At 40.5% G+C, this 25182-nt stretch overlaps 2 protein-coding genes across 2 annotated transcripts; both read right to left on the bottom strand.

Annotated features, from left to right (window-relative positions):
• Window positions 1-57: 57 nt before the first annotated feature.
• rfc1 (replication factor C (activator 1) 1) lies at window positions 58-11635 on the bottom strand. Its single transcript, XM_033625235.2, has 23 exons — window positions 11501-11635; window positions 10892-11038; window positions 10726-10801; window positions 9881-9997; window positions 9097-9404; window positions 8107-8178; window positions 7633-7710; window positions 7169-7531; window positions 6788-6901; window positions 6508-6687; window positions 6234-6338; window positions 5522-5951; window positions 5259-5371; window positions 4938-5052; window positions 4653-4741; window positions 4021-4158; window positions 3610-3705; window positions 3259-3512; window positions 2958-3075; window positions 1846-1991; window positions 1534-1747; window positions 806-997; window positions 58-677 (listed from the first exon to the last, which is right to left on the bottom strand). Exons 1-23 carry the CDS (start codon window positions 11501-11503, stop codon window positions 576-578), a joined length of 3570 nt encoding a protein of 1189 aa, XP_033481126.2. The 5' UTR covers window positions 11504-11635; the 3' UTR covers window positions 58-575.
• Window positions 11636-17769: 6134 nt separating this feature from the next.
• rpl9 (ribosomal protein L9) lies at window positions 17770-24000 on the bottom strand. Its single transcript, XM_033625224.2, has 7 exons — window positions 23841-24000; window positions 23612-23727; window positions 22353-22448; window positions 21996-22128; window positions 20499-20579; window positions 18859-18988; window positions 17770-17931 (listed from the first exon to the last, which is right to left on the bottom strand). Exons 1-6 carry the CDS (start codon window positions 23884-23886, stop codon window positions 18882-18884), a joined length of 579 nt encoding a protein of 192 aa, XP_033481115.1. The 5' UTR covers window positions 23887-24000; the 3' UTR covers window positions 17770-17931; window positions 18859-18881.
• Window positions 24001-25182: the final 1182 nt, after the last annotated feature.

The following is a 25182-nucleotide window of genomic DNA, read 5'->3' as shown; positions in this document are numbered from 1 at the left end:
CCCCCCCCCCCACACACACACCTCATTGAAAAAAATTCAAGAAATCAACCGCACTCATGAGTATAACTTTTTTCTATTTATCCTAATCAAAATTTTTACAAAATTGCAATTTACAGGAGCATCAGTGCTAACCGTACAGCTAAAGCATCTCTACATTGTCGTCATAGCAAAAAGTAACAGTCTTATATATCGGAGTCGCATTATTTACAGCCTCGACACCTGGACCACAAACTGATAACTGAAGAAATGCACTACACTCCTGATGAGACACGTTACTATTGAGATGTACACACATGATAATGGTTAGAACAAGCAGAAAATATTCATCATTTGTTCAATATGGAGACACTGATGGAAACGTGACAGGATGTTAAAAAAAAACGTACGGACATCTCTTAGTGTGGTTAGAGTCAAATGTCTGATGAGGGACAGGTGAGTTACCTGCACAGGTTAAGACCAGTTTCACTACTTTGTGATGCTCATTTAAGGATTGTTGCAAGTGCAGAGAAAGAATATTACAGTCTGGGGGGGCGGAGGGAGGCAGACCAGGACAGTTTTTCTCCTCTGATCATTGGTCATTTCTTGGCCTTGCCTTTGCCTTTCCCCTTGCCTTTGTCTTTCCCAGAATCCTCCTTCTCCTTCTTCTTTGACTCCTTGGTGGCTTTGGCCTTCTTCTGCTGCAGGAAGGAACAAGATACAGACGACATTAAAACAAGAAAAAAACACAAATATATGAAGACAGCCTTTGGCATTAAGTGTTCATGGGCTCAAATGTGTTTGTACATGTCATTGTTGATGCTCTTACTTTGATCATGGCGTCTGTTTTGAGACCCTCATCCTCAGACTCCTGCTCTTCGTTGTTTATGTCCTCTCCTTCCAACCCCAACTCTCCCTCGCCGCCACCACCACCACCACGGCGGCCCTTCTTCACTGCTTGCAGAGAGTACGGCGTCAAGTGAACTTCTTTGTTGTAGGCCCTTGTAAACGCTGCCTTCACCTGCGAAGAGACAGACAACAGAAGTGTCAGAATTCACTGTATAATAATCAACCATGGAAAGGCTAAAAACAGAGTTTAAATGACGTTTTTCCAAACAACTTTTTATGCCGGGGCTTCAGGACACTTGGATCACTACGGGCGAGCAGTATGGAGATATTATGTGGTTTCAATTATGTGTTTTTTGGACGTTTTAATCTGGGGCGCCCAGCCTGCATTAGGTGCAGTTGTGCTGCTACCCCCTCTCCCCTTTGCAAGTGATGTGAGGACGCAACTTCACCTGAGCCTCCCTTGGCATATGGGTGAGTAGATAATGGCTGAATTTTCATTTTTGGGTGCACTATCCCTTTAAGGTGTGTACTGAGCACTGGATTGAACAGTTATAGGTTTAAGTGAGTAAATACAGCAAATAATACTAAGAGGTGCTGTAAGTGCTGTCAGCCAGTCACAATGGCCTGAACTAAGTGCGCTATAATTCCTTATGTCAATTCCAAACACTGTCTCCATACCAAACTATGCCGCTTCTTGCTCATGCTGACCTTGCCATCCAGTTTGGAGTACGGGTCTGGCTGTCCACCCCAAACACTGATCTCCATGATGCTGTCCACGTCCTCCTTGATGAGCTGGTAGTTGTCCAGCAGCTGCACGGCTTCACCAGCACCCTCTGCTCCGTGCCTTTGAAGTGGGCTCAGCAGCGCCTGCCGCAGGTAGTACAGGTAGTCCAGGTTCACTGCCTGTCTGCTGCTCATTGTCCTGCAGGAGCCGAACAAATACAACATTCAAATATTTGAATGTCACCCTGTGTTCGAGGATGCGTAAATAGTTCAAAGACACTGAATAAGGTCACTCACTTTAAACCCATGTGTGAGGCTAGCTCCTGGACGATGCGGGAATGTTTATTGGTGGAGGAGTTCTTGCCGAGCCAGCTGGGGAAGGTGGGGAACTGACTCATGTAGCCTCTCATGAGCTCGCCTGGTAACACGCTGGCATAGATGGCCTATGAGCACACACACATGCACACAGAGCAGCACAATGATGAATCTCTGGTGCACTGACAAATGAGCATGTATTGGGTTAGTGCTGTAATTAGCTTGTGATAAGGCAAGAGTGTGTGTTTACTGTAATTAATGTATAATTACAGTCAGTGTTACAAAAGAAAAACAAAGTCAATTTCAAACAAGTAAATGCCTCTGATAAATTAAACGTTACAGAGGGATAACACAGGCAGTAATTAGACCGGTGAACACAAGTATTAAGATAACGTTGTGTTTAGAGAACTTTTTACAGCAGAAATGAGTCCACATCTGAGGTCTTTGGTTCATCAACCTGGTCAAATGATTTTTACATGTTGTGAAAAATACACTGACCACCAGAAGACACTTAGTTTGCCGCTGTACAGCATGCCAAAAGAAAACAGTTCTCTGGGTCTGGTTTGGAATTAACAAAATGTTTTGGAAACATTTGGAATATCACTGCTTCGGCTATTGGTTAAAAAAATATGTCTATACAATATATGTTCCTTGTATTTAGTGCTGTGCTGTGGTGACTTTTAAAACATCATTAGTACGACGTAATACACATTGGCATATGCAGCTATTTGCTTATCTGCAAATGCCTTTTAAGTGTGTGTTTAATAATGTATGGTTTTCGAACAACAAATATAATGCATGGCTCGAGAGAGACAGACCACAGCCACGCTGGAACAAAGCTCTGCATGTGATGCTAGCAACATGGGGGAAGTGGCTCTGGTCAGCCATGCTAAAAGGGAAAAGCATCAAGACAACCAAAAGGCTGCTCGACAGACTGCAAGCATCTGTACATATTTCATGTCTGCTGTAGCCAGGCCAGATCATGTTACCACTTTGTGTCTACTGCAGGCCCCCCTAACATACAAATCCACTTTTATTTCAAGTTTGTAGGGTGACCAAGTGTTTGTGAATCTGATTGTGAGTGTGTGAGTTACCTGGGTAGGCAGCAGTGACCAGTTCTGCCCAGAGCGGATCCGTCTGTCCACCAGATCTCCGTCACAGATGGAGTCAGCTGTCTTGCTCAGCAGCATGAGGTGGGACTTCAGGTCACCACTGTGAGGATGACACGTGAAAATACAGAATTATTAAAGGGACAGTTTGACATTTTAGGATTTTTATTTTCTTGTCGACAACTGAGATTAATCCGACTCTTATGTTTGCGCATTAATGTGAGTCGAGCCAAGGGAGAATTAGCTTAGCTCAGCACAGAGACTGGACACAGGAAGCCTCTCTCACCCGGCAGCCTTTGGCCGAACATGCAGGTAGTTCTCTTGGACAAAGAGCGGCGCTAACGAGTAGTCATGGAAGAAGAGGTCAGACTTGTCAATGAGGCTCATATGGGCAGTCTCCTCCCCAGCCGCAAACACCTTTCTGCAAACATCAAACGGCCCCATTTTCATGTCCTTGCGGGCGCTGGCTGCGTCAGACTTGCACTGGTCGTACGTCATCACTTTGTCTTTGGCCGACCACATGCTCAGGTTGTGGATAACCTGGAGAAAAAACAGCCAGTGTGATGAGAGGGGGGACAGAGGGTGTTGAGTGAAGACATAATCTCAGTGTGAAATCATTGTACTTCATCTTCTTTACCTGACGGACATCCTGATTGGAGGCTAGGATTATTTCGTTGAGAGCTGGGGGTGGGATCTTGATTCCCTCTTTGAAAGCGAGGGACATCATGGCTCCCTGAAAAATGAAAAGGAAAAAAAAATTGGAGTGAAGGAGATGGAAAAGTAAACATTTATATTTAGGAGCTCACTAATATTTCAGATTAAAATGGGGTAACAGACATCAGTTCCCGTCTACTGCTGCTGTGTGGAATGGTTTGCATATATCAAAGTCTCAACTGTCTCCATTCATGAGCATCCCTAAAAATCCACATTTACATGTACAAGTTGGATTCATGGAGCATCGTTGTGTGTCTTGTATCCTGAAGGTTTTTGTGTTTTATTTTAACCTAAATTGTCAGATGTGGAACAGGATTTGTGTTTGTGTGTGTACCTTGATCTGTTCCACTCGCGGCCTCTGGAAGCGCAGATCAAAGCAGTAGTTGGCCAGTGACCTGATCTTCATGTGGTTACGATCGTTGCACATGCAGATAATGGGAATCTTTGAATTTTTGATCAAGCTGATCATTTCCTGCAGGAGGGAAAAAGTCATGTCAGTGTCAAGAAAAGGTCATGTGTCCGTTCACCAGTCGTTATTCTAAGTCCGCTGTGGTAACAGTTGCTAGAAGCAGTTACCTTCAATTAAATACGTTGGTTTGACATCCATTATTTCAGTAAAGCCACTTCTAACAGCCAAAACAGTATCAATTTCATCATCTATCAGCAAACCTCAGAACCTTTTCCTTAAACATCCCCATTTCTCTGTGAGAATCTGGTCCTCACTCTTTGGCATCCACAGTGTTTGCCCTAGAAGGCTTATATTTGGCATGGCGGTCAAGTGTGCATATGTGTGTGTGTGTGCGTTCATGCCAATTGGCTAAAAGGGTGGGGGTGGAAATGGGAGCGGCCTATCGAAAAAAAGGTGCAAAATTTTGGAGAAAGATTGGTCATGAAGCAAAGGAAAGCCGATGAACTGCTGGTGCCAACAAACAAAAAGGGGCTATTGTGAAATCACGCTGCTTTTACCTGGATTCCTCCACGGTCCTCGTTGCCAGCCATGCCATCAATCTCATCCATGATCAGAACATGTTTACTGGTGACCTTCTGAGACGTGCCTACAAAACATACACCAGCAGTTACACATACCACAGTATTCACCGACTTTCAATTCACAAGCACAATAAAATATCTATACATTGAGAAAAAAGTAAATATACACGTGCTATTAAGGTACCTTATCAATCAGTACATACTAAAACCTGTTGGTGCAGGAATGACACATGGAGAAACAAAAATGAAAAGAGGGATCACCTTTGTAGAAGTTCTCGATGCTAGTGTTGTTAAGTGACTCTGCAACGACTTCCTTCAGACTGTTTTTGCTGCGAGTGCAGCTGGCGTTCATCTCCACATAGCTGAAGCCCAGCTCCTGCAGGCCGACACACAAACACACCGGAGAGGTTGAGTCAAAAACAGACTGACATCAAAGCAAAATGTTCAAGTATAAGGCATTTTTGGTTACAACTGGGAGTTATGGGTGCAGCAATACTTCAAAATAACACACTATCTGGTGTGAATACATAAAATATACAAAGACAATCACCCAAAAACTTGTATGTGAGTTTTCACACTGACCTCACAGACCAGGGCAGCTGTGGTGGTCTTCCCCACACCCGGAGGTCCAGAGAGCAAAGCAGCTTTGTATCCTGACCCATCGTCTTTTCCTCCGAACTTACCAAACCTCGCTACTGTACAGCAACAAACAGCACAAAGCACATGGTCTTCAAACACAGGTTCAGTTTTCAGAGCTAAAATTCACTGAAACTGAAACTAAATAAGCTTTCGTATCTAGTTTTTATCACTACACTTCAGAACATAAGAGATAAACCGTCTTCTACCTGGTGGCTTGGAAGAGCCCCCACTGTGGTGTTTGTGCCAGTTCTGCAGCCAGCGGAGCAGCTTATTGGCACAGCTCTGGTCTCCCTGCTGGCCAATCACAGTCTTCAGAGAGCGGGGGCGGTACTTGTCCACCCACAGCAGACTGGCGTCCTCTCCTGTTGGTGATGGGGATGATGATGTTCCTGGGGCTAATGATGAAGAAGCTGAGGAGGAAAGGCCAAGCTCCCTCCGGGCTGTGTGACCTGAGCCTCTCCCAGGTGGGGTGCGGCCATCTCTGTTCCGGGCACTGTGGCCTTGTCCCAGGCCAGTCTTTGACGGGCTCGGGGTGTGTGGAGACCTGGAATTACCCTTGGAGGGAGAGATCTTCTGGGACTGGGGGGTGCTCTTTGATGCCTTGCTGGGAGGAGTCCTGGTCTTTGAGGTTTTGCTCTAAAAAAAGAAATCAACCCAGAGTAGTTACAGCACACCATAATAAAATTCATCCTTGGGGGACGTACACATGTTGCAAATTCAATGTTTTCATTGAAGACAAACAACAAGACGCTCAAATGCCAGAGCACCTATTTTTCAGGGCGCCCTGAGATATACAGAGTTCAACTTCTGGGATGCAGCAGCGCACACCGCATGCCATCTTTTGGGTTCAAATGATTTCACCTCTGATGGAGTGCTTTGTGAACAGTATGATTTAAGTAAAAAAATGTCAGAGCTGACCTCTGCCTCCGCAGCAATCTCATACTTGGACTTCTTTCCTGGTTTTGTTCTGATCAGCTCCAACAGACCATCCTCATCCAGGATCTTGGTACCGAGACTCTCCGCCTGTGTATAAAGACAGTTGTACAAACATGCTATATTATTTAGCGGACAGGTACATCATCAAGGTTTATTACTTTTCATATGATTATAACTTAATCCAAAAACTACGCAAGTCAGCAATCACACGTTTTCTTTAAGAATTCTTCTTGTCAGTCTGGGTCAGGTCGGTCACCTTCTCGAGCTTCGAGACTCCGCTGTCTCTGCCCTGCACCAGGTATGTGGTCTTCTTGCTGATGTTGCCCGTCACTTTGCCTCCGTAGCGCTCGATAAGGGATTTGGCATCGTCCCTCTCCATGGACTCCAAGACCCCCGTCAGCACAAACACACAGCCCTCCAAACAGTTCTCTTCACCCTGGAAATGACACACACAACATACAGCTGGTGATTAAGAACAAGTCAAAGGAAGTTGTGGGGTAGATGGTGGTCACTCTGAAGGCTTATGTGTGTTTTACCTGTGGGATTTCCTTGGAGCCCAGAGCTCGTGGTCCATCTCTGTTGAGGAAGTTCCTAAAAGCTGAAGCGTTGATCTTCCTCTTCTCTGCGTTGTCAGGGCTCGTACTTGTGCTCTGATTAGAGAGAGACAGAGAGGACATTTAGTTTGTTTTTAAAGTTAAAATTGTAGAATTTATTTTTTTAAAAGTTTTAAAATTGTTTTAGCTTGTGTACTTAATGTTTTTCCACAAAGTTTTTACTGTGTACATATATGATGTCTTTATGTGATTAATTACGCATTTGTCTTTCACTGCTCTTTCGGGGACAAACAAAATGACTGATAGATAATGTCCATCATGACAACGCATATCTAACCAAAGATAACTAACGACTTTGCTCACCTCTGGTTTCTTGGGAGAAGTTTTAACTGTGATGGGTGTGATTCCTACTTTGGGAGTGAACTTCTTGTCTGAGCTTGACGAAGCAATCGGCTCCTTTTTGGGAGAGATTTTTTTTTTTGTTGGCGAAATTGGTGTTCTGCTCTTTGGCTCTTCATCTGTCTCTTCTTCTTTTTTCTTCATCATGGCCAGTTTGGAGCTGGCTTTGACAGGGGCGGGGATCTTCCTTGGAGATGGACTAATCACATCCTCCGACTTGCTGCCCCTCTGGCTGGTCTTTGACGGGCTGCTCGTGCTGGCAGAGACTGTACTACTCTTTTTGGGAAATGTGGTAGCGGCTGGTTTTTCATTAGAGCCTTTTCGAGCCTGGATGAGGACACGCAGACAGACACTATATTTAACAAGCACTGATATCAAAAGTGAATGTGTGTTGTTTCTTTTCTTTCTTTTTTTCCCCTAAAAATCACCTTCTTCGCTTGAGGCTCTTCGTCCAGCATGGCCAGAGTTCTAGCAAACTCCTCGTCCTCATGGATCTGCTTTTCCAGCTAAGTGAAGTGGAGTCAGAGCGAGAAAGCAAAATGATGAAAAAACAAAACAAAAAATACAACAACAAAAAAAAAAAAAGAAAACAACAGTCATGTTTAACTATGAATAACATTAGCACAAAGAGGTTTTAACAGAGCAGCAAATTTTGTCACATTTTCTAAGTTACTTTTGGGACTTTTTAAACTCTATTAACAAACATAATATCATAATTTAGAATGTCAGTGATTCTCTGAGATTTATAATAACTTGTAAACTTTCAAAACCATGTACAGCCTTGGGAGGCATGTATAAAAAAACAATTATTCTACTAATTATCTTGTCCAATTAATAAGTTTATCTATGAAGTGTTAAAAGTTCTACAAAAAAAGATGCAGCTGTCGTGTTGCTCAGCCTACCTCCATGTCCTCCTCCATCTGCAGCTGTCTGGCGATTTCTTCGCTGATCTGATCATCTGTGTCTTGAGTCGGCTGAGGAGGAGGAGAGTTTTTACAATGTCAGTTTGGTGTAAATGATTCTTTATTGATACTGTAATGAAATGTTGAAGTGGGGTTTTTTCTCAGTAAAGGGTTGTGACGGCCCATCTGCTTGGTTTGTTTTGCTTTGCTTTGTGTGTTCAAAAGCTGCAGACCTGTTGGAGGTTATGTCGTGGTTCATTTTACCACAGAGGTCCGGAGTCAGAGGTGGGAATGACATCCCATCCAAGTTGACCGCATTCCAGTACAGCTAGTCGGAAACCACAACAATACCTCTTTCAGCTGGTACCAGTGGATAAAAATCACTAACGGTATATTTTGCGCACATAAGCACTGAAGCAGGGCTTTGAGGTCTGGTTTTGTGAGGCTCCTTCACGTTTCAGAGATAGAAGTACAACTTCAGGGGGCATTCCACTTGAAAATTCTGACTGGGAACTCTGAAATCCTGATTTCCTAGTTCAAATGAACACATTATAAATGAGTGGCATGAGACCCACATTAAGCCAGAGCAGCAGCAGCACTATGGGACAGACCCAAGTAAGGCAAACAGCATTATTAGCAACCCTTCTCACCCGCTGCACAGTGAATTTGAACTTGTACCCTCAGGGAGGCGTTACAGACAGGGAGAGAGTGGTGACAGCCAGATAGGTAACTCCAGCAGAGAGAGGCAAAGGAGGAAATGTGTCCTCTAATTTTGTCACATATTGCACATTTTTACAACAAATGGAACGATAAGACGCATCAGAATCAGTGTGCAAGGTTTCTGTGCGTAACAATTTTTTTTCGGATGACAGATTAAAAATACTCAGAAAGCTATAATTTTGACAGTTTGGATTAAAAATCAGTACATGAAAACCATGAGAAGGTTTGAAGAGAATACGAGAAAACAGGAAATAATGAATCAATACTCACAGCCTTCCGTTTGGTGCTGGCTACGAGCTTCTTATCTGAACGCTGAACAGTTGCACTGCCGAAGTAGTCGAATACTGAGGTGGGGGTTTTTTTGGGCTGAGGAGGCGGGGCTGACTTAGGGGTGACGGGAACAGGAGGAGACTTCACCGCAGTTTTCCCCTGTGTGGAGGAGGGCTTGAAAGGAGACTTCAGCCCCTCTTTGGCTCTTGGACGAGCACTCCCACCATCAGACTTTGTCTGTTTGTCCGTGCCATTCTGCTTAGGTTTGGCGGCCTTCTTTAGGGACTGAAAGTTGTCGCTGTCTGAGTCTACGACCAAAAAAAGACAAATGCCTATCAAAATACATCTTCCATATATTAACAAAACCTCATTCCTCATCTTAAAGCTGGATCCATCTTCTTACTGATGTGTCTGAGTCTCCTCAATTCTTAACATCATGACATGAATGGTTTTATTTTGGCCCTTATTTTTTACTTTTGCACTTCCTATTTATTTTCATTTGAATAACTGAAATATACTTTAAATTTAAGGAGTCAACTTTTACTGTTTTTAATATGTGCTTATTACTGCACTGATTAACTGACAGACTCAACTTACAAAGAATTAATTAGATAGACATTGCAAGGATGAGAACATTTTGAGTGCAGGTGTATTTTAAAACATCACTTTTCTTTAATCATCATTGAAGTAAATGTGACAGTAAATCATGAGGTGGATATTAGGTCATGTTGCACAGTCCATGCCCATACGTCTGCAGCATGATGATAAACCGTAATCCCATTACCTGTTTCAGAGACATACTGCACAGGGTCTTTTTTGGGAGGTGGCTCCATTTTGCTTGTCTTCTGTTTCTCCTTGGGGGATTTCTTTGATTTGCTCCTTGGCTCCTCATCCTCAGAGTCTGGACAGACAGAAAGACAAGATGTGTCATGAATAAGAGACAGAGAGAAGATAAAAAGCAACGTGTCCAACTATCGATAGCAGCTGATTAAAAAGTCCCTGGTTTGTACCTTTCACAGAGCAAAGGATCTATTTTTCTGAAGAAAAAAAAGATTGGAAATCTTGTTTAAAAACAAGTGTTTTAAATGGTATTTCAAAGATCTTCACAGACTATTTGGATAAAAACATTTTCTGTCAATTGCACAATATAAAGTTAATTCAAAGAAGTTAGCCCGGTTTAATTATTTAATATTTTCACACAACAAATTTAAATTTTTTTCTGTGGCAAGGGCAAATGTCATCTCATTTTGTTTGGATTAAAAAATAAAGAGTCACAACTGGAGGAAATAATTTAAAATATCTATCTCTCAGCAGAGTCGTTTTTTATGCCGATGGACAGAAGAGGATTCTGAAGAGCTCTGAATCCCACCCGCATCTCAGATTTTTCAGGGACTCAAATAGTGAATGAATGAAGTGATCTGATTATTAGCTTAAAGACACTTTCACAACAACAGTGACTATTATAAAACAATACTGCCTATTTACAAGATAATTAATAAGATAGAAAAAATGTTTTTCTGTAAAACAGATGCTCTGCTCTGTTACTCAAATGTAATAATGACACTTATGGAGGCACAAACTGCAGCATGGTGCAGGGGGATTAATGTGGGAGCACTAAATGATACGTACCTGACTCTATGACTGCACGCTTCTTACGTTTCTTCTCACTGTCCTTGCGCTTCTCCTCTGCTTTGGAGCTTTTCACCTGAAGCACATAAACCACAATAAAACGTGATAAATAAGATATGATGAATCATGGCAAGAAGGAGGGCAGAAAGCGACATGGTTTCCTTGCCTTGGCGGTCTCCTTCTTGTTCTTTTTCACTTCCTCGTCTGAAGAGGGATGATTCTTCTTCTTCTCTTCTGTTTTGATGTTTCCATTTGAAGCTGGTTTCTGCACCGCGGGCTTGGCTGCAGCCGGTGCAAAGAACCGCCTGATGTCCTGTGTGCACACAGACAGCATGTACAATAAGGTCATCTAATAACAGAGCTGTGGCCTGAGCACATATATTACAGCGCTGTACTGTGATCTAACTGTACGGATGCAAATTGAAGCTTCACGATTTGAAGATTTCACTTTCTGACATTGATTTTTCAGGGAAATGAGCATCATTAACGTTAACTGTTGAACAAAAACAGCAGGCGCACGTCAACTACACGACGGAGCAAAATATAATCATAACGTGTTCCTCGCTGAACTTTTACTCGTTAAGTTTTACTTATATTATGAAGAGTTGTTTTTTATTTTTAGCTGTTACGTTAATTAGCTAACGTTAACACTGCGCACTTGACTGGCGTTTCAACAGCAGCTACACAACAGGATTATTTTCGCTTTATTTTACCACTTTGTTTGCACAGACAGCTCGCAGACAGGGCGAATAAATAGTTTATATTTGTAACGTACCATGATGAACAGGCTCTGTCGTAGTTTATGGTCAGTTTAGTTGCAAGGAAAGTAGTGAAATCCTTCAACTGATTGGCGCGAAGCTGAATTCTACCGTCGCCCGGAGATGACGCACAACCGGGAGTGTGGCCATACTGCTGTGCGTCATGTGCGTCACTGAGCGTGCGGGTTGTATATTTAAATACACTATTAATTTACACAGCAAAAATAACCAAAATATGAGTTTAAAATGTAGAGGGGGGAACAAATAGAGGAAAGGGAACAAGAGGAGGGTGAGCAGCGGTCACTTAGTTCTTTTATTTAAATAGTACAAAAATATTAGCATCAAAACAGGCTATATTTAAAGTACAAAATATTCTATAATTGGAGTATAATTATTGATGCACAGTATATGATGATGGGGGGTTTGTGGGAAAAGTCATTCAATTGATTTTGAAAGTGAAAAAAAGTTTTGCAAGAATATGCTATATTATGAATATTAAAATGTCAAAGTGAGTATCCAAATTATTTTTGAAAATGTTTGTTAAAATATGTAAATGGAGGAACTTTTTTTTTTTACGTTCCAGGGCACCAGCTCTGTGTATCTTTTCAAAATGCAGGCGTATGTTAACACTGAGTGGACAAATGTTCAACAGTTTATCCTACTGAAGAACAAAAAAAAATACAAGTGTCTATTTCAAACTTAAATTTCTATTTTACAAAAGCACTCACTGGATAGGTATACTGTTTGAAAAAGTGCGAGTTACAGCATACAAACAGTATGTTGAGACACTGACGGTGGAGAGGTAAAAATGACAGGAATTCAATTTTTGATCCCATGATGCAGTAACACAAATTTTAACATTAAACTTGAGTCTTTAAACTACAGATTATTATGCCACATACTGGTTGTTTGTACAACCTTGTATGTTTCAAAAAATACTGTGTCTGCCTGGCCATTGTTAAAGTTGTCTTTAAGTAAAACAAAAGGGGACTCAGTGGACACCCTTTTTTCCTCCGTAGCCAAGTCCAGAGTAGTAGGTCTACCCTGTGCTGTCAGAAATGACCTGTTAAACCAGTAAATACAATGTAAAAATATGAATGAATATGCTCAGTAACATTGATCACAAATGAATAGGTAACAGCATCTTCACAGTATACATAATAATGCTGTTGCCCAGTATTTACTAATGTTATTTATCATTTGTGAGCATTTTCTGATCTGTAACCTCTGGTTAAAAATTACATGAGTTCATGGAATTTTAATTACTCTAAAAATCGTGGTCGTGGTTAAAGGACTGAGGTGGCGGGACATTAACTGTGATCTTCAGTGTAAAAGTCAGACACTTGGCACTTGTTTGCAGTGCTGTGAAAATGTCACACTTTTCTTTCCTTTGCTCCTCAGAAACAATATGAAGACAGATGGGCCAGCGACTGTATGTTGCCCTGCCCTTCCTCATTGCAGTACAGTCATTACAGCACTCGGTATACATCTTTCTTTTGCATAAGCAGTAAGGAAGATCTGTTATGTTTTAAAAGTTCAGATTTGTAGAAGTTGTGCATCTCCACAACAGAAAATATGTTTGATAGTCTCAAATGCATGTGAAATGTACTCTGACATATTTGCATTTGAATAAATGTCTGTTTATTCAGATGGTGACACTATAATATGTAATATACACTGTACCTAAGCATAAGAAAATGTCTGACTCACTTCGGTCCCCTACAAAAAGGAATGTCTCTGTGGTCGTTTGGATGATGAAGATTAAATGGTGTATATTTTTATGTAAAAGTTATACATTGCCTTATGAAGTATGTGAAACCACCCAGCACCCTGTTCATAAGTTGAGTATCACTGATGTGGGCTATATTTTTATGTAAAACTTGAATTCATTGACCTGTGAAGTATGTAAAACTGCAGCCTACGCGTGTGCTTTAAGATGCAAAAAAGCTTTGACAGACTCACAGACCAGTTTGTTTCAATGCTTCAGTCATTTATTTTACAATGATAAAGTTACTGGCTCAGCAGAATAAGATGTAACCGTTTATAATTACTAACCTCATCTAATTAAAGGCACTTAGAGGGTCTCCAGATTCTGTTTAACATCACTTGTCACATCTACGAAGTGTTTGTTTGATGGTAGTGTGTGTCTCTGTCTCAGTTCAGGAATCACTGGAGGGTTTTGGCACAGATTGATGGGAGGAGATGGTAACACAAAGAGTCTTCCCAGCATTGCCCATCTGTAAACACCAAAAACACAGAAGTCAGTCAGCGATACACAAACCAAAACCTGAAGCTGTCTAATGAGGCCGCACTCGCAGACAGAAACAGGTAAGACACAGCCAACTGTCATCTCAACAGTATGGCAACTGGTGCACACATCAACAGTTGCAGAAATAATTTAGTAATAAATATTTAATATGGTGAAGAGTAAAAAGGTACAATGTAGAAAATATTCCATCACAGGAATTATCAAACACCAAAAGGCCTCCAGGTTTCACTCTACGATACGAAAATAAAAACGAAATTAGAAAATGTATTGCTATCAGGTGAGTTGGTGAATTCTGACACAATAAGATTTAGAACAGGATATTATTTATCCCTCTATGATTCATCACTTGTGATGTTAACTGACAAAAATCCAGTTTATGACTTTATAGAAAAACTGGATACATTTTAACACGCTTTTTGTCATGTATCTTCACACTCTTAAGCTCTGTATTGTATTATAATTACACCTGTAGATGACGTCTGTAAGCAGCACTGTTTTGGGGGATCCTTAGGTTTTCCTAGACACCAGTAGCTGAACTTGAAACGTGTCCCATCACCCCAGAGCCAAGTGTTTTCCTGCAGAACAGATACATAACAATAAATAACAGGTATACAGGTGAGTACAAATGAATCAACTTCACATTTTCTTACTAACATACCTATAGAGCTTCTAACCTTAAAGCTAACCACTGGCGAACTTATATAAGCACATAACAATCAACGTCAGTCAAGAAAAACAACATAAACACATTATGTTGCACAATACAAAACTGTGTCTACTGTCCATTCAGAAACATTTAGGTTCATCTGTTAACAATTGTTACTCAACACAAAACAGAGTCTACAGTCATGCTAGCAGCTCTGTGAGGTTGTGTGCTGTGGCGCTTTGAGCTAAATGCTAATTTTAAGATAATGCTAACATGCTGACAGTAAGCAGGTATAATGTTGGTACACTGAAGTCTTTCTGATGAGCTAAAGAGCTAAAGAGGAACCTGGCAACCCAAAATATGTTTTTTTGTGATAGCTGGTCTATGAAACATTAGTAAACACTTTTTATTAACCATTATTTACTGAGTGGACCTACCAGGGACAGGCCCAAGGGCCCAAAGTGTTAGGGCCCCCCCTGGCCTTCACCTGCAAAATGTTACTCAAATTAACAGGCCATGGCCAGGGAGAGACTCAAGATGACCATTAAGAGATTCACAAAACCACATAAAGATGCAGAACAACTACAAACACAAACACACACAAAACCCTCACAAAGTCTGTGTCTTGCTCCTATGTAGGAGAGGTGGAGGGGCCCTTTGCACCTCTATGTGCAGGGGCCCATTGTCTCATAATCCACCCATGGTTACTTTATTTAATGCTTTCTAAAGTGTATCTCATTTAAAAAAATGTTTTGTATAATCATCTGAATCTCCAAAACCTCCCCAGCATCGTGTATTGATGCAAGGTTTCCACCCTGGGACTGACAGTGTTTCTACAGTGGGGCAAAAAGACAGCCAGAGGCAGTGATGTTGGAAATACACACAGACTCTCAGAGGAAGAATTGACTAAGTGTGCAGATTACCTGAGCCTGAGCCTAACTCAGCCTAACTCAGAGCAGTTGAAACAAAGTGGAAACAGCGGCTGTCGTGCTGAGTCCAATTTGCAGGACAAGATATGTTAACAGACAAGTTTTCTGAGGACAAACAGAAAAAAGTGGGCATCGTGACAGTGTAATAATAAAGTGTTTAACCCTTTGTTTGTTAACTGAAGAGGAGAACAATTCTGCTCTACAGAGGCAGAGAGCACTAACTACAGAAGCAGTGAATAGTTTTCTGACTAACAGGCAAACTGTGCGACAGATATAAAGGTTGTAATGCTGCATTTTGTGCTAAGGAACAACAGTATCTACAAACAACATAGTAAATCTGTTTTATTTTGTTTATTCACAGTCCAAAGGGACTGAATGTGCCTCTGTTTATCTACCAGTACTTACAATATCTTAATAAACCTATCATTGAATACACTTAAATACAGTAACTACACACTCACAAAGTATCAAGACTGATTCTCACTGTCACCATTAGCTCTAGTCAGAACCATCATGGCACAAACAAATAGAGACACAGTCAGCATCCTTGTGGTGGACATGATGCAGATGTTGAAGATGATGATAAGAGAAAAGAGCAGAAGAAAAAGAGGCTGAGAGCAAACCTGCTGGAGAAATATATTCTCTACTTTAATCACAGTGTCAGCCTGTTGCTGCTGCCTTCATGTGTGGAGCTGCTGGACCAGAGAAAGACCAGGACATCAGTCTGAATGCTTGGACACAAGTCAAAGGACACCATACCAATCAAAAGTAACTATTTTGTGGGAGGGACTTCCCAGCAGTCACCTGAGCAGAGACCATGAGGGCTGTTTGCAGCTACTTTTTATGTAGTTAAAGCATACAAAATGAACATTCTTAACTATCTACATTTCTACACCTAAAATACTTTCAGTCCTTCATATACAACTAAATGCTAATGTTAGCATGGAAACATTCTCACAATGCCAATGTTACCAAGCTGATGTTAAGCAGGTATAATGTTTATCATGTTCACCATCTTAAATTTGGCAACTAGTCTCTTCCCATTAAACAAATGGTACTTCACATAGATGTCCCTCATATTCATCACTCGATAAAAACTGAACAAACTCAGCAGACAGAAAGCTGAAAGGTAGATAATTCTGCACAGTAGTATTCCTGTGTGGTTGTGAGAGGTGTGTGAAATAATGTTCAAATCACAACAAAGCTGGTGATTTAAACGTTTATGTGTAAGTCTGTTCCAGCCTGTGAGATGCAGTCCTTCTCAGCTTGTGATATTGATTTTAAGGCGTGAAAATATAAACAGCTTTTCTAGTGAACTGGCTGTGATTTGAACAGACTTCTTGGCATGTGTGGAGTGTGGAGATTACAGCAACCAAACACCAGTTGGTGTTCTGCAATGCTCAGCCACACTGATAGATACAGTCATAACCTATTAATTTAACATTATAGACATAAACTGTAAAACTGAGACATAGCTGAGAAACAATGCATGTATTGTGTTACTTTTTTAAGGCATCAAACTAACAAAGTGAGTGATGTTCAACATGTAGTGAAACACTACATGGCAGGCCGCTGTTTGTTGTAATGAATATTAATATATAAATTTCAAGTGCCACAAGGAGCCACCAGATATAAACACCCATTATCTAACTAATATCATAGCACCCACATTCTGAAAAGTTGTAAATGTTCATTTTATGTGATTCAAGTACATAAAACGCGGCGGAAGCATTTGGATGACATGATCTAGTTACACCCAGTAGTGGAATGTAACAGAACATTTATTCAAGCAGTGTACTTTCTCAGTTTGTAACTTTATGCTTCCTCCATAAATGCCAGAGGCAAATATTGCATCCTTTACTCCACTACATTTATTTTTAAGCTCTGGTTACTTTGCAGGTTCAGAAAACAATACAAGACCTACACAAACTGATAAATTACCATGTATTAGTATATGTTTAGCTACCCGGCATAAAAGGTAGTTATAAAGAGCTCCACATTTACCAGCTACAACATTTCAGTGATGAACACACAAGTGCATCAGTAACTATAATCCAGTAGTATAAGGCATTCTCAACTGGACCGTTCTTCATAATGTATACTTTTGGTGTTTTAATATTTTGATGCCAATACTTTACTTTTACTGAAATAACTTCCTGAATATGTGACATTTAAAGTTAAGTGTTTTTATATTGCAGTCTTACAATTTGGTCTTACTTTTACTCACATTTGCCCATTGAGAATAGGGTCTTTACCCCCACCCAGATAATTTTATTTCATAAAATGCCTTCAGGACACATAGGAGTCTCACTGGCTTCGTTCCGAACAAAAAGCAACAGGCAGGATGAAATATGCATTTCAAATCTTGCCAAATTTATCTGCAAGTGCAGTTTTAACTTATTGTGACATACAGCTGAGTGAATCAAATAATCAGAGGACAGATTGATTGGAAAAGATGGTAGTTTTATTGGTCATAACAGGACACGGTGAACAATTATTCGGTCTTTTGCTCCACCACAGTGGTCTTCTCGCTGACGTAGATGCCGTCCAGGAACTTCCTGATGTCCTTCTTTCTGACCGTGGTGGCCTGTTGGATCAAGGCCGCTGAAAAGACAGAGCAGAGGGAAATTAAAGTTTTATTACCACAACATGTAGATTTACTAAGGCCTGAGATGATCTCTTTTGAAACAGGCATTTTTTTAAAGAAAATATCAAAATGATATTTAATAACTCAGACTCTACTTGCATGCTGTGGTTAGTGTTAAATGAAGACATTAAAGTGAAGTCAGAAAACAAATGAACCATCTGTAGTAATAAACACACACGGCTGGACAACAGTTAAATTACACTTTCAGTGGAACCGTATTTTTGTGATATGAGTATCTATAGTTTAAAGAACTGTGGTCCAAACGAACACAAAATTCCACAAAATTTAAACAATACGGACTGTGAACCTGCCTATTTGTGATATGTCATTACATTGAAGTGGCAGACACAGGCTCAAAGTGACTAACAACTGTAACAAGAACGAAAGATGTCAACATTTGGACGTGCATCGCTCCAAAAACAAAAAGCACATTAAGTACAACTGTTTTACTTATTTTAGAAACGAGAATCAAGTCCACACATCAGTTTGGATGAGAATTGGATTTTTTTGGATACTGGAAAATTATCATTTTAACTTTTATAATTTCAGTTACCCTGGAGACATCTTATGCTCTTAGAAATCATTTGAGTTCTTACAGACGCAACGATTAATCCTGAAAATAACCAGATTTGAAAAACAGTACTACCACATTATTTTTAAATCACATCGCCCAGACCTGACTACACATAACTTTAAAAGTAAACATATTTGCATTGTAAAAAATGAGCATAAAATTGCAGACATCCTGTAACAGAGGAAACTGAGCAATTAAAGAAAAGACAAAAATGTCTTTGTACCACCACCAAGACATCAGACAATGTAAGGAGCATGCAGAGAGAGAAAACAGACAGGCCATAAGGTCGGCTTCGACGGCAATGTCTAACCTCGACGAGTGCAGATGTAACTTTTACTGAGGTGGCTCCACTACTGTTCCTTTCTCAGACACGTAAATACCGTCCAAGAACTTTCTGATATCCTTATTTTTGACTGTGGTGGCCTGTTGGATCAGAGCAGCTGGAACAGAGAGAGGTTGGGATGGTGAGCAACACGTCACGTCACACACAGGATCACAACAATTACAGAGGAGGTTAGAGGGGAGAGATCGAGAGATCAGACTGAGGGAGGAGCACTGGGGAGATATGCAGTCAGGAAGTACTGAGAGACAGCTTTGGCTCTATATTTGACAGTTACAATGGAATATGAGGTTTTAATGTCAGTTTTTATTTAAGGGTGTTTACATCCATGTCAAATTAAAAGTGCATCTCTATAATGTTGCTATGACTTTTATCTGAGAGATGGCTGCTGGACCAAAGCTGTTGTTTTCTACTTATTTTATGGATTAATGTGCTGTTGAAGCTCCTACACTGTTGCGCAAAGCATATAAAACTGAAAGTTAGCAGTTTAACTGTTAAATAACAACTTCGATGTGCTAGAATACAGAGCCAAAAAAAACCCCAAAATATGTCATTCCTACTTACAAAAACTACTTTATACCAATAAAGAGTAGGGGAAGGGGGGATTACTGAGGAATGCAACGAACAATGAAAAGGCACTGAGTAAGAATCAAATCTAAACTGAGGTGCAGTGATAGTGTCTTTTGTACAGTATGTTCCACTGTAGAGAATTCTCAACATTGTAAATAACTGCAGTCAGGTATATCTAAGGCTCTTTTTTTTTTTGCTAAAGCCAATTTACTTTTTGGTACATTTTTTTTACATTTATTTTTGCTTTTCCCTGGTAAAATAATGGTTAGTTTTGTTTCTTTGGAGCTCTAAAGGTATTCAAGTCAATTTTTGCTCACAACTCGGCACATATGTAACCTTTAACAGGGGGCTCATAAGATGATTTTGCTTCATTATAAACTGCAACAAGCCAATAAAGTTTTGGAATCCCAGACTTCAGTCATCTTTGCCACCAAATACTGTACTATCATAATACTGTAAATCAGAAACCAGTTCATTGATTAACTAATAAACTTGCTTTGGTGTTTTGGTGCATTGACAAATAGATTAAAAAAACTAAAAAATAAATACAGTTTTTAAGTAGTGTAAGTTTGTGTATATCTAAAATGAAAGTTTATTGAAAAATGTGCTGGACTCCACTGAATTTTGCCATATACATCTGACTGCAATTTCCAACATCACAACATCCTTCAATGATAAAACTATCAGTGCACCTCAAATAGTAATGAGGAACTGTATACTTTATATCACTCATGTTGACAGTTCAGGGGAATATTCTGTTTGTTCTGTAGAATGAGAGGGCTATACATGAAAACAGGATTTGACAGGATCAACTACAACACCACTGGACTGATATAAACTGGCAGCACAGAAATGTCCACAGCTCATGAAATAATGGCAAACAACATCTTAGCCAAGGGAGACTTAGCCATGAAGCAGAGTGTATGGGTTCAAACACGGGCAAGGATCAGCAGTAGTGTTATGAATCCTTCTGGTCCCATGTGGAGAAAAAAAAACACTGCAGTATAGAACAGCTGTACAGAAAACGGCAGACAGCGTACCTGAGTTTGACACCAGCTCAATGTCGTTACCCTCCAGCACCAGCTCGTCCTTCTGGGCAGCTGAGACAGCACAGTTCACACCTGGGAGACAGAGGGGACAACATGGCAAAATTAGTTTTACTATTCAGAATGGGATAAAATTACTATCATGCATTATGAAATCAAATACACCAGGTGGTATAAAACACACTCCACTGCAAGATAAAGTTCACCACAATGCCTCTCATTCACTCACAGCTGCTGTGCAAGGCAGGCGATGCAGTCTAGGGTTCAGCATTTTGCTCAATGGCGAAATATCATTGCCTCCATGCTCTTTTCTTTCCCTGCTGTATGTGACACACCATCTGAGTGATGACTCTTAAAGTTGACATTTCCTTACATCGGATGGTAAAAGGCGCAGCGCTGTATATTTCACAAATTGAGCAGCTCATTTCACTGTTAAACTGGAGCCACAGATGGATTCTGAGCCAGTTAACTTGAAACGTGTCTTCGGACAGGTTTCACCTTAGTAATGATACCATTACGAGTTTTTTGGATTCTCAAGATTAACAATGTTACCATTGACATCACTGGCACCGCCATTTGTGCTGTTCTTTTCAGGTCCATATTTATACGCCTTCAACTTCACATCATTGAAACTTGTCTGTATATGCTAGCGAGAGATGCTACAATAGCAGAGGGAGATTGTAGCTTTGTAGAGAGAGGAAGAGAGTGAGCACCAGGTGTGTTGTCCAGAGCGTAAGTCCTTCAAACGCAGTGTTCCAGTCAGTCCTCCCACATTTCACACCAATTCAAACACTGACTGAAATTCACTAGACATCGCTATAAATGTATGCAGGAACTTCCTGCATTATAATAACTAGATTTGCAGGAATCGATGAAATGATGCACAATCCGTACTGAAATTCAGATCCTATTTTCTGAGCTGTAGTTTATTAACACTTGCCTGTTGGGGTTTATCAAATGTTATGAATAGCTGTATTTCACTCTCACTTTTGTCAAAGTCACAGCACACAGCCCTGGAAGTGACTGGCAAACAAGACAAAGACAGGCATACCAAGAGATGCACTGCAAACGAGTACATCAACTAAGCATTAGTTATACGAAAGAACTTGAGAAGACAAGTTTACCTAATTGCTGAGATAGACCTGGCTATGCAAGACAGTGAAACCCGCTTGACATGAGCTGGAGGGGGGGCCCTTGCGTAGTGAGCGTATAGGGCTGATCATGTCAGCCTGGTTTCTAAATCACTTGCCATTCAACATGAGCCATACAGTGCAGAGAAAGAGTGTTGTGTTCACACACAAACTTTCTAGCATTTGTTGCTGTGTCAGTAATAGTGCAGCAAGACAACAATAAACCACGTAATCAGCGATTTGATTCATCCTCAATTCACACAAGTCACCCGCATTGACGTGAAAAAAGCCACAGTACCGAAAAGCTAACCGTTTGCTTCCCTGCTCATAACTATAATACTACTATGACTTGCAGACTCACCAGCCCTCATTCGGACACGGCGGATGTACTTCTCTCCCAGGAAGTTCCTGATCTCCACCAGAGTTCCACTCTCCTGAATGACGACGTTGATGGGGAAATGGGCATACACGGAACGCATTTTGTACCGGAAACCCTGCAGTCAGACAGAGGCGAGAGAAGCATTGAGCCGAACCGTGAAGGCAAACAAAATGCTCTAACAATACCCAGCCACACAGAACAAAACCATGACTACAAAACATACTAATCCCACCATGATGGCTGGCACAGAGCTATCACAGCAGTTTGACATCAATACAATAAGCCTTTGTCAAGAACTCTGACAGCATCAAATTGCGACAAATTGAACTGTAGTCTCACCAAAGTGACTCCTTTAATCATGTTCTGGACGTGGCTGCAGATGGTGCGGACTGTGGCCAGCTCCTTCCTGTTTCCCCACCATTTATCCACACGAAGCTGAGGAAGACATCACTTTCATCAAGCTGTACAAAAGCTGAAGCACTTGAATAATCTGTTAATTACCAGAAAAGTAATCACTGTCAACAATTGTGAAAATGACTTTTAAATTTGTCAACGAAAAACCAATTATCCTGTTCCAGCCTGAGAGGTTTCAATTTTCTGCCTTTTTAATAACGGTAAATTTAAATATCTTTGGGTTTCAGAATGTCAAAAGCAAGGTGTAGATGTCAGACATTTTGGCATATTAGCAAAGTTAATTCATACAAGATAAATGCAATTTTTAAATAAAATGCATTGGGGAAAAAATTTTGTATAGCAAATTTTGCTATACCAAAAATATGGTAAATATGGGTTGCAGCTCTAGCCTGTACATCATGTGTCAAGACCCTCTTAATAAATGTCAATTAGTCAATTCTACTAGGGCTAATTTCAGAATTGACAATTTCTTTTTCATACACTGTGCAGTCAGTCATCTTTGACTCAAAATTTTAGGTTCACTTAAAAAGGACATCTGTCTCACAAACTCCTAACGGCTGAGGTAAGTCACACACTCCCTTTATAAACACTCACCCTTCTACTGAACAATTCAATATAGTACCACAATACTACTGTGTTTCAACAATACAGGTTGCTTCCTTCAGAGTTATTCCTGTTTAATATACTACAGAATACAGCCCAATTTGTGACAGAACTCCAACGCTAAGTTTTTAACATCAAACCCTAACTTTGGGCCAAAGCTGCTGCAATGGCTTACCTTATTTTTATTCAAATTCAGCAAAAAACACAGCACTAAGGTGCCCTTGTTTTATTGTTGTATTGTTTTTTCCCTGACTTCCCTGTGATGGTAACAGCAATATTCTATGAGACTACAAATGCCCCATGTTCCGATTAGGCTACAATCAACAAGATAATGAGTTATTTATATCTTTCAAACATCTGCATAACATGGTAACAAACTATATAACAATGGAAGACAGATGACTGCTTTGTGCATCAGATTGATTGTTATAATTTTACCATAGATCATTGTGGTAATGATTCAAGCACATCGCCCAGCCGTGTTTATACTTGCCTTAACATTGCTGGTGTAGCACAAAAGTGTTAACAGCAGTATTGTTTAAAGTAAACTGCGTTTTGCCTCATTTGAGGCTCTTCCTTACCTTCTTCTGTTTCTTGCCCAGCAGACTGAGCTCCAGGTTGATGTGGTTGAACTCCCTGACGAGTTTCCCACGGGGCCCCTTGACTGTCACTGTCCGCCCCTTCAACCTCACCTCGACTGCAAACACACACACAACCACGCACAAGGTTAAGAAGCTGAACTCCACACGTTACAGGTTTAAACACAGGAAATTCAGGATAATCATGATACTGTACAGAAAAGTTTCATACCATTGTCGGGGATGTCGACGGTCTGACTGCTGAGAATGGTCTTCATTCTGTAAAGACAGACAGACACAGTGTGTGTTTAATGCTTTGAAGCTTGTCTGCATCCCTTGTGATGTGTGACAGCTTTACTTTACAAATCTGTGACTGTTGGTTCTGCAGTTCAGGTTAGTTAGTTACACCGGGCTGACCTGACGTGTTGTCCATGACACAACTACAAGATAATGTTTGATGTTACATTTTAACACGTTTCTAGGCAAGACGTGGCCACTGTTAAACACAGTGCCCATCATCTGCAACTACCCACAGACACACTGCATTACCTCAACTAGCATTAGCGCTAATGCTAACGGACATTAGAAAGTGACACCGGCTTTACCCATGCGTACCGTCGTAGATGTACAACTCAGAAACTTCGAATTGAGCGTTATTAAAAGCTGAACTACACAAAACTATCTTTTAACAATAATATTGTTAAACCCGCTGCGGCCCTAAACTGTGACAGAGCTAACGTTACGACGTCAGGCCTCAGACACACAGTGGAGCCTGAAAAACAACTAACATATTTCTCAACAAACCTAATATAAAGGCAAAATACAGCTTATGTAGTGTAACACAATACTGTCCACATCTGGTGATTCAAAATGAAGCCAAAAACATGTTTAATTTACACAGATGGAGTTAGATGAAACTCCAGTAGGAAATTTTCAGCTATCCTCACCTCGCCGGTAGCAGAGGAAAGGAGGACGGAAGGACGTCACGACGCAATTGTAGAGCACGTACGTTTCATCATCAGGCATTACAAGACGATCGAGGAGCGTCATGATTGATTTCGTAGACTATGTCAGTTGTCATTGTGACAGAAATGTAGCAATTACAAAAATACATTGGCTGTCAATTATTATTTAAAAAAATACAGACCATCATACAGACGCTGTTTTACTGTCTAGATATTAGTAACAGTTATTCCAGTTTCGCCGTGCTGCGTTCATGACACTTTGTAAAGACCAGCTGTTTAGGGGAAGAAACCCGTCTAATGAGCTGTCCACATTTTACTTTCGAATCGAAGATACCGCAAATATCAGTCAGTGAAAACAAACTATAGGACTGTCAACAAACGGCTGGCACAGTGGCTCCAAAGTTACCAAATTAAATTCAATTTGATCACTGATATAAGCAGCGGTGGAAATGGAGTGTACACATTAGAGGCAATTATTCTTCTTTTCACTGCACATTTGTCTTACAGTTGTAGTTACTTTGCAGATTCAGATTAACAATACAAATATAATTAATAACTAAATTATGATATACTATATTAATAAGGACTTAATGCTCCTCTGAGGGAAAT

The sequence above is a fragment of the Epinephelus lanceolatus genome, chromosome 3 (assembly GCF_041903045.1).
Source record: "Epinephelus lanceolatus isolate andai-2023 chromosome 3, ASM4190304v1, whole genome shotgun sequence".
NCBI lineage: Eukaryota > Metazoa > Chordata > Actinopteri > Perciformes > Serranidae > Epinephelus > Epinephelus lanceolatus.
The sequence above is the reverse complement of the archived record's forward strand: the minus strand, read 5'-3'. Positions and strand labels throughout refer to the sequence as shown.

What these genes read in the sequence shown, in the direction of transcription:
- rfc1 (XM_033625235.2), bottom strand. An exon ending in AGATGGAGGAGGACATGGAG is followed by an intron (nt 7,711 to 8,106) that starts GTAGGCTGAGCA and finishes CACTTCACTTAG; the next exon opens with CTGGAAAAGCAGATCCATGA. An exon ending in GCTCCAAGGAAATCCCACAG is followed by an intron (nt 6,688 to 6,787) that starts GTAAAACACACA and finishes TGTCATTTCCAG; the next exon opens with GGTGAAGAGAACTGTTTGGA.
- rpl9 (XM_033625224.2), bottom strand. Translation starts at nt 23,886, where the DNA reads ATGAAGACCATTCTCAGCAGTCAGACCGTCGACATCCCCGACAATG. An exon ending in CGTCGACATCCCCGACAATG is followed by an intron (nt 23,728 to 23,840) that starts GTATGAAACTTT and finishes GTGTGTTTGCAG; the next exon opens with TCGAGGTGAGGTTGAAGGGG. An exon ending in CCGTGTCCGAATGAGGGCTG is followed by an intron (nt 20,580 to 21,995) that starts GTGAGTCTGCAA and finishes TCTGTCTCCCAG; the next exon opens with GTGTGAACTGTGCTGTCTCA.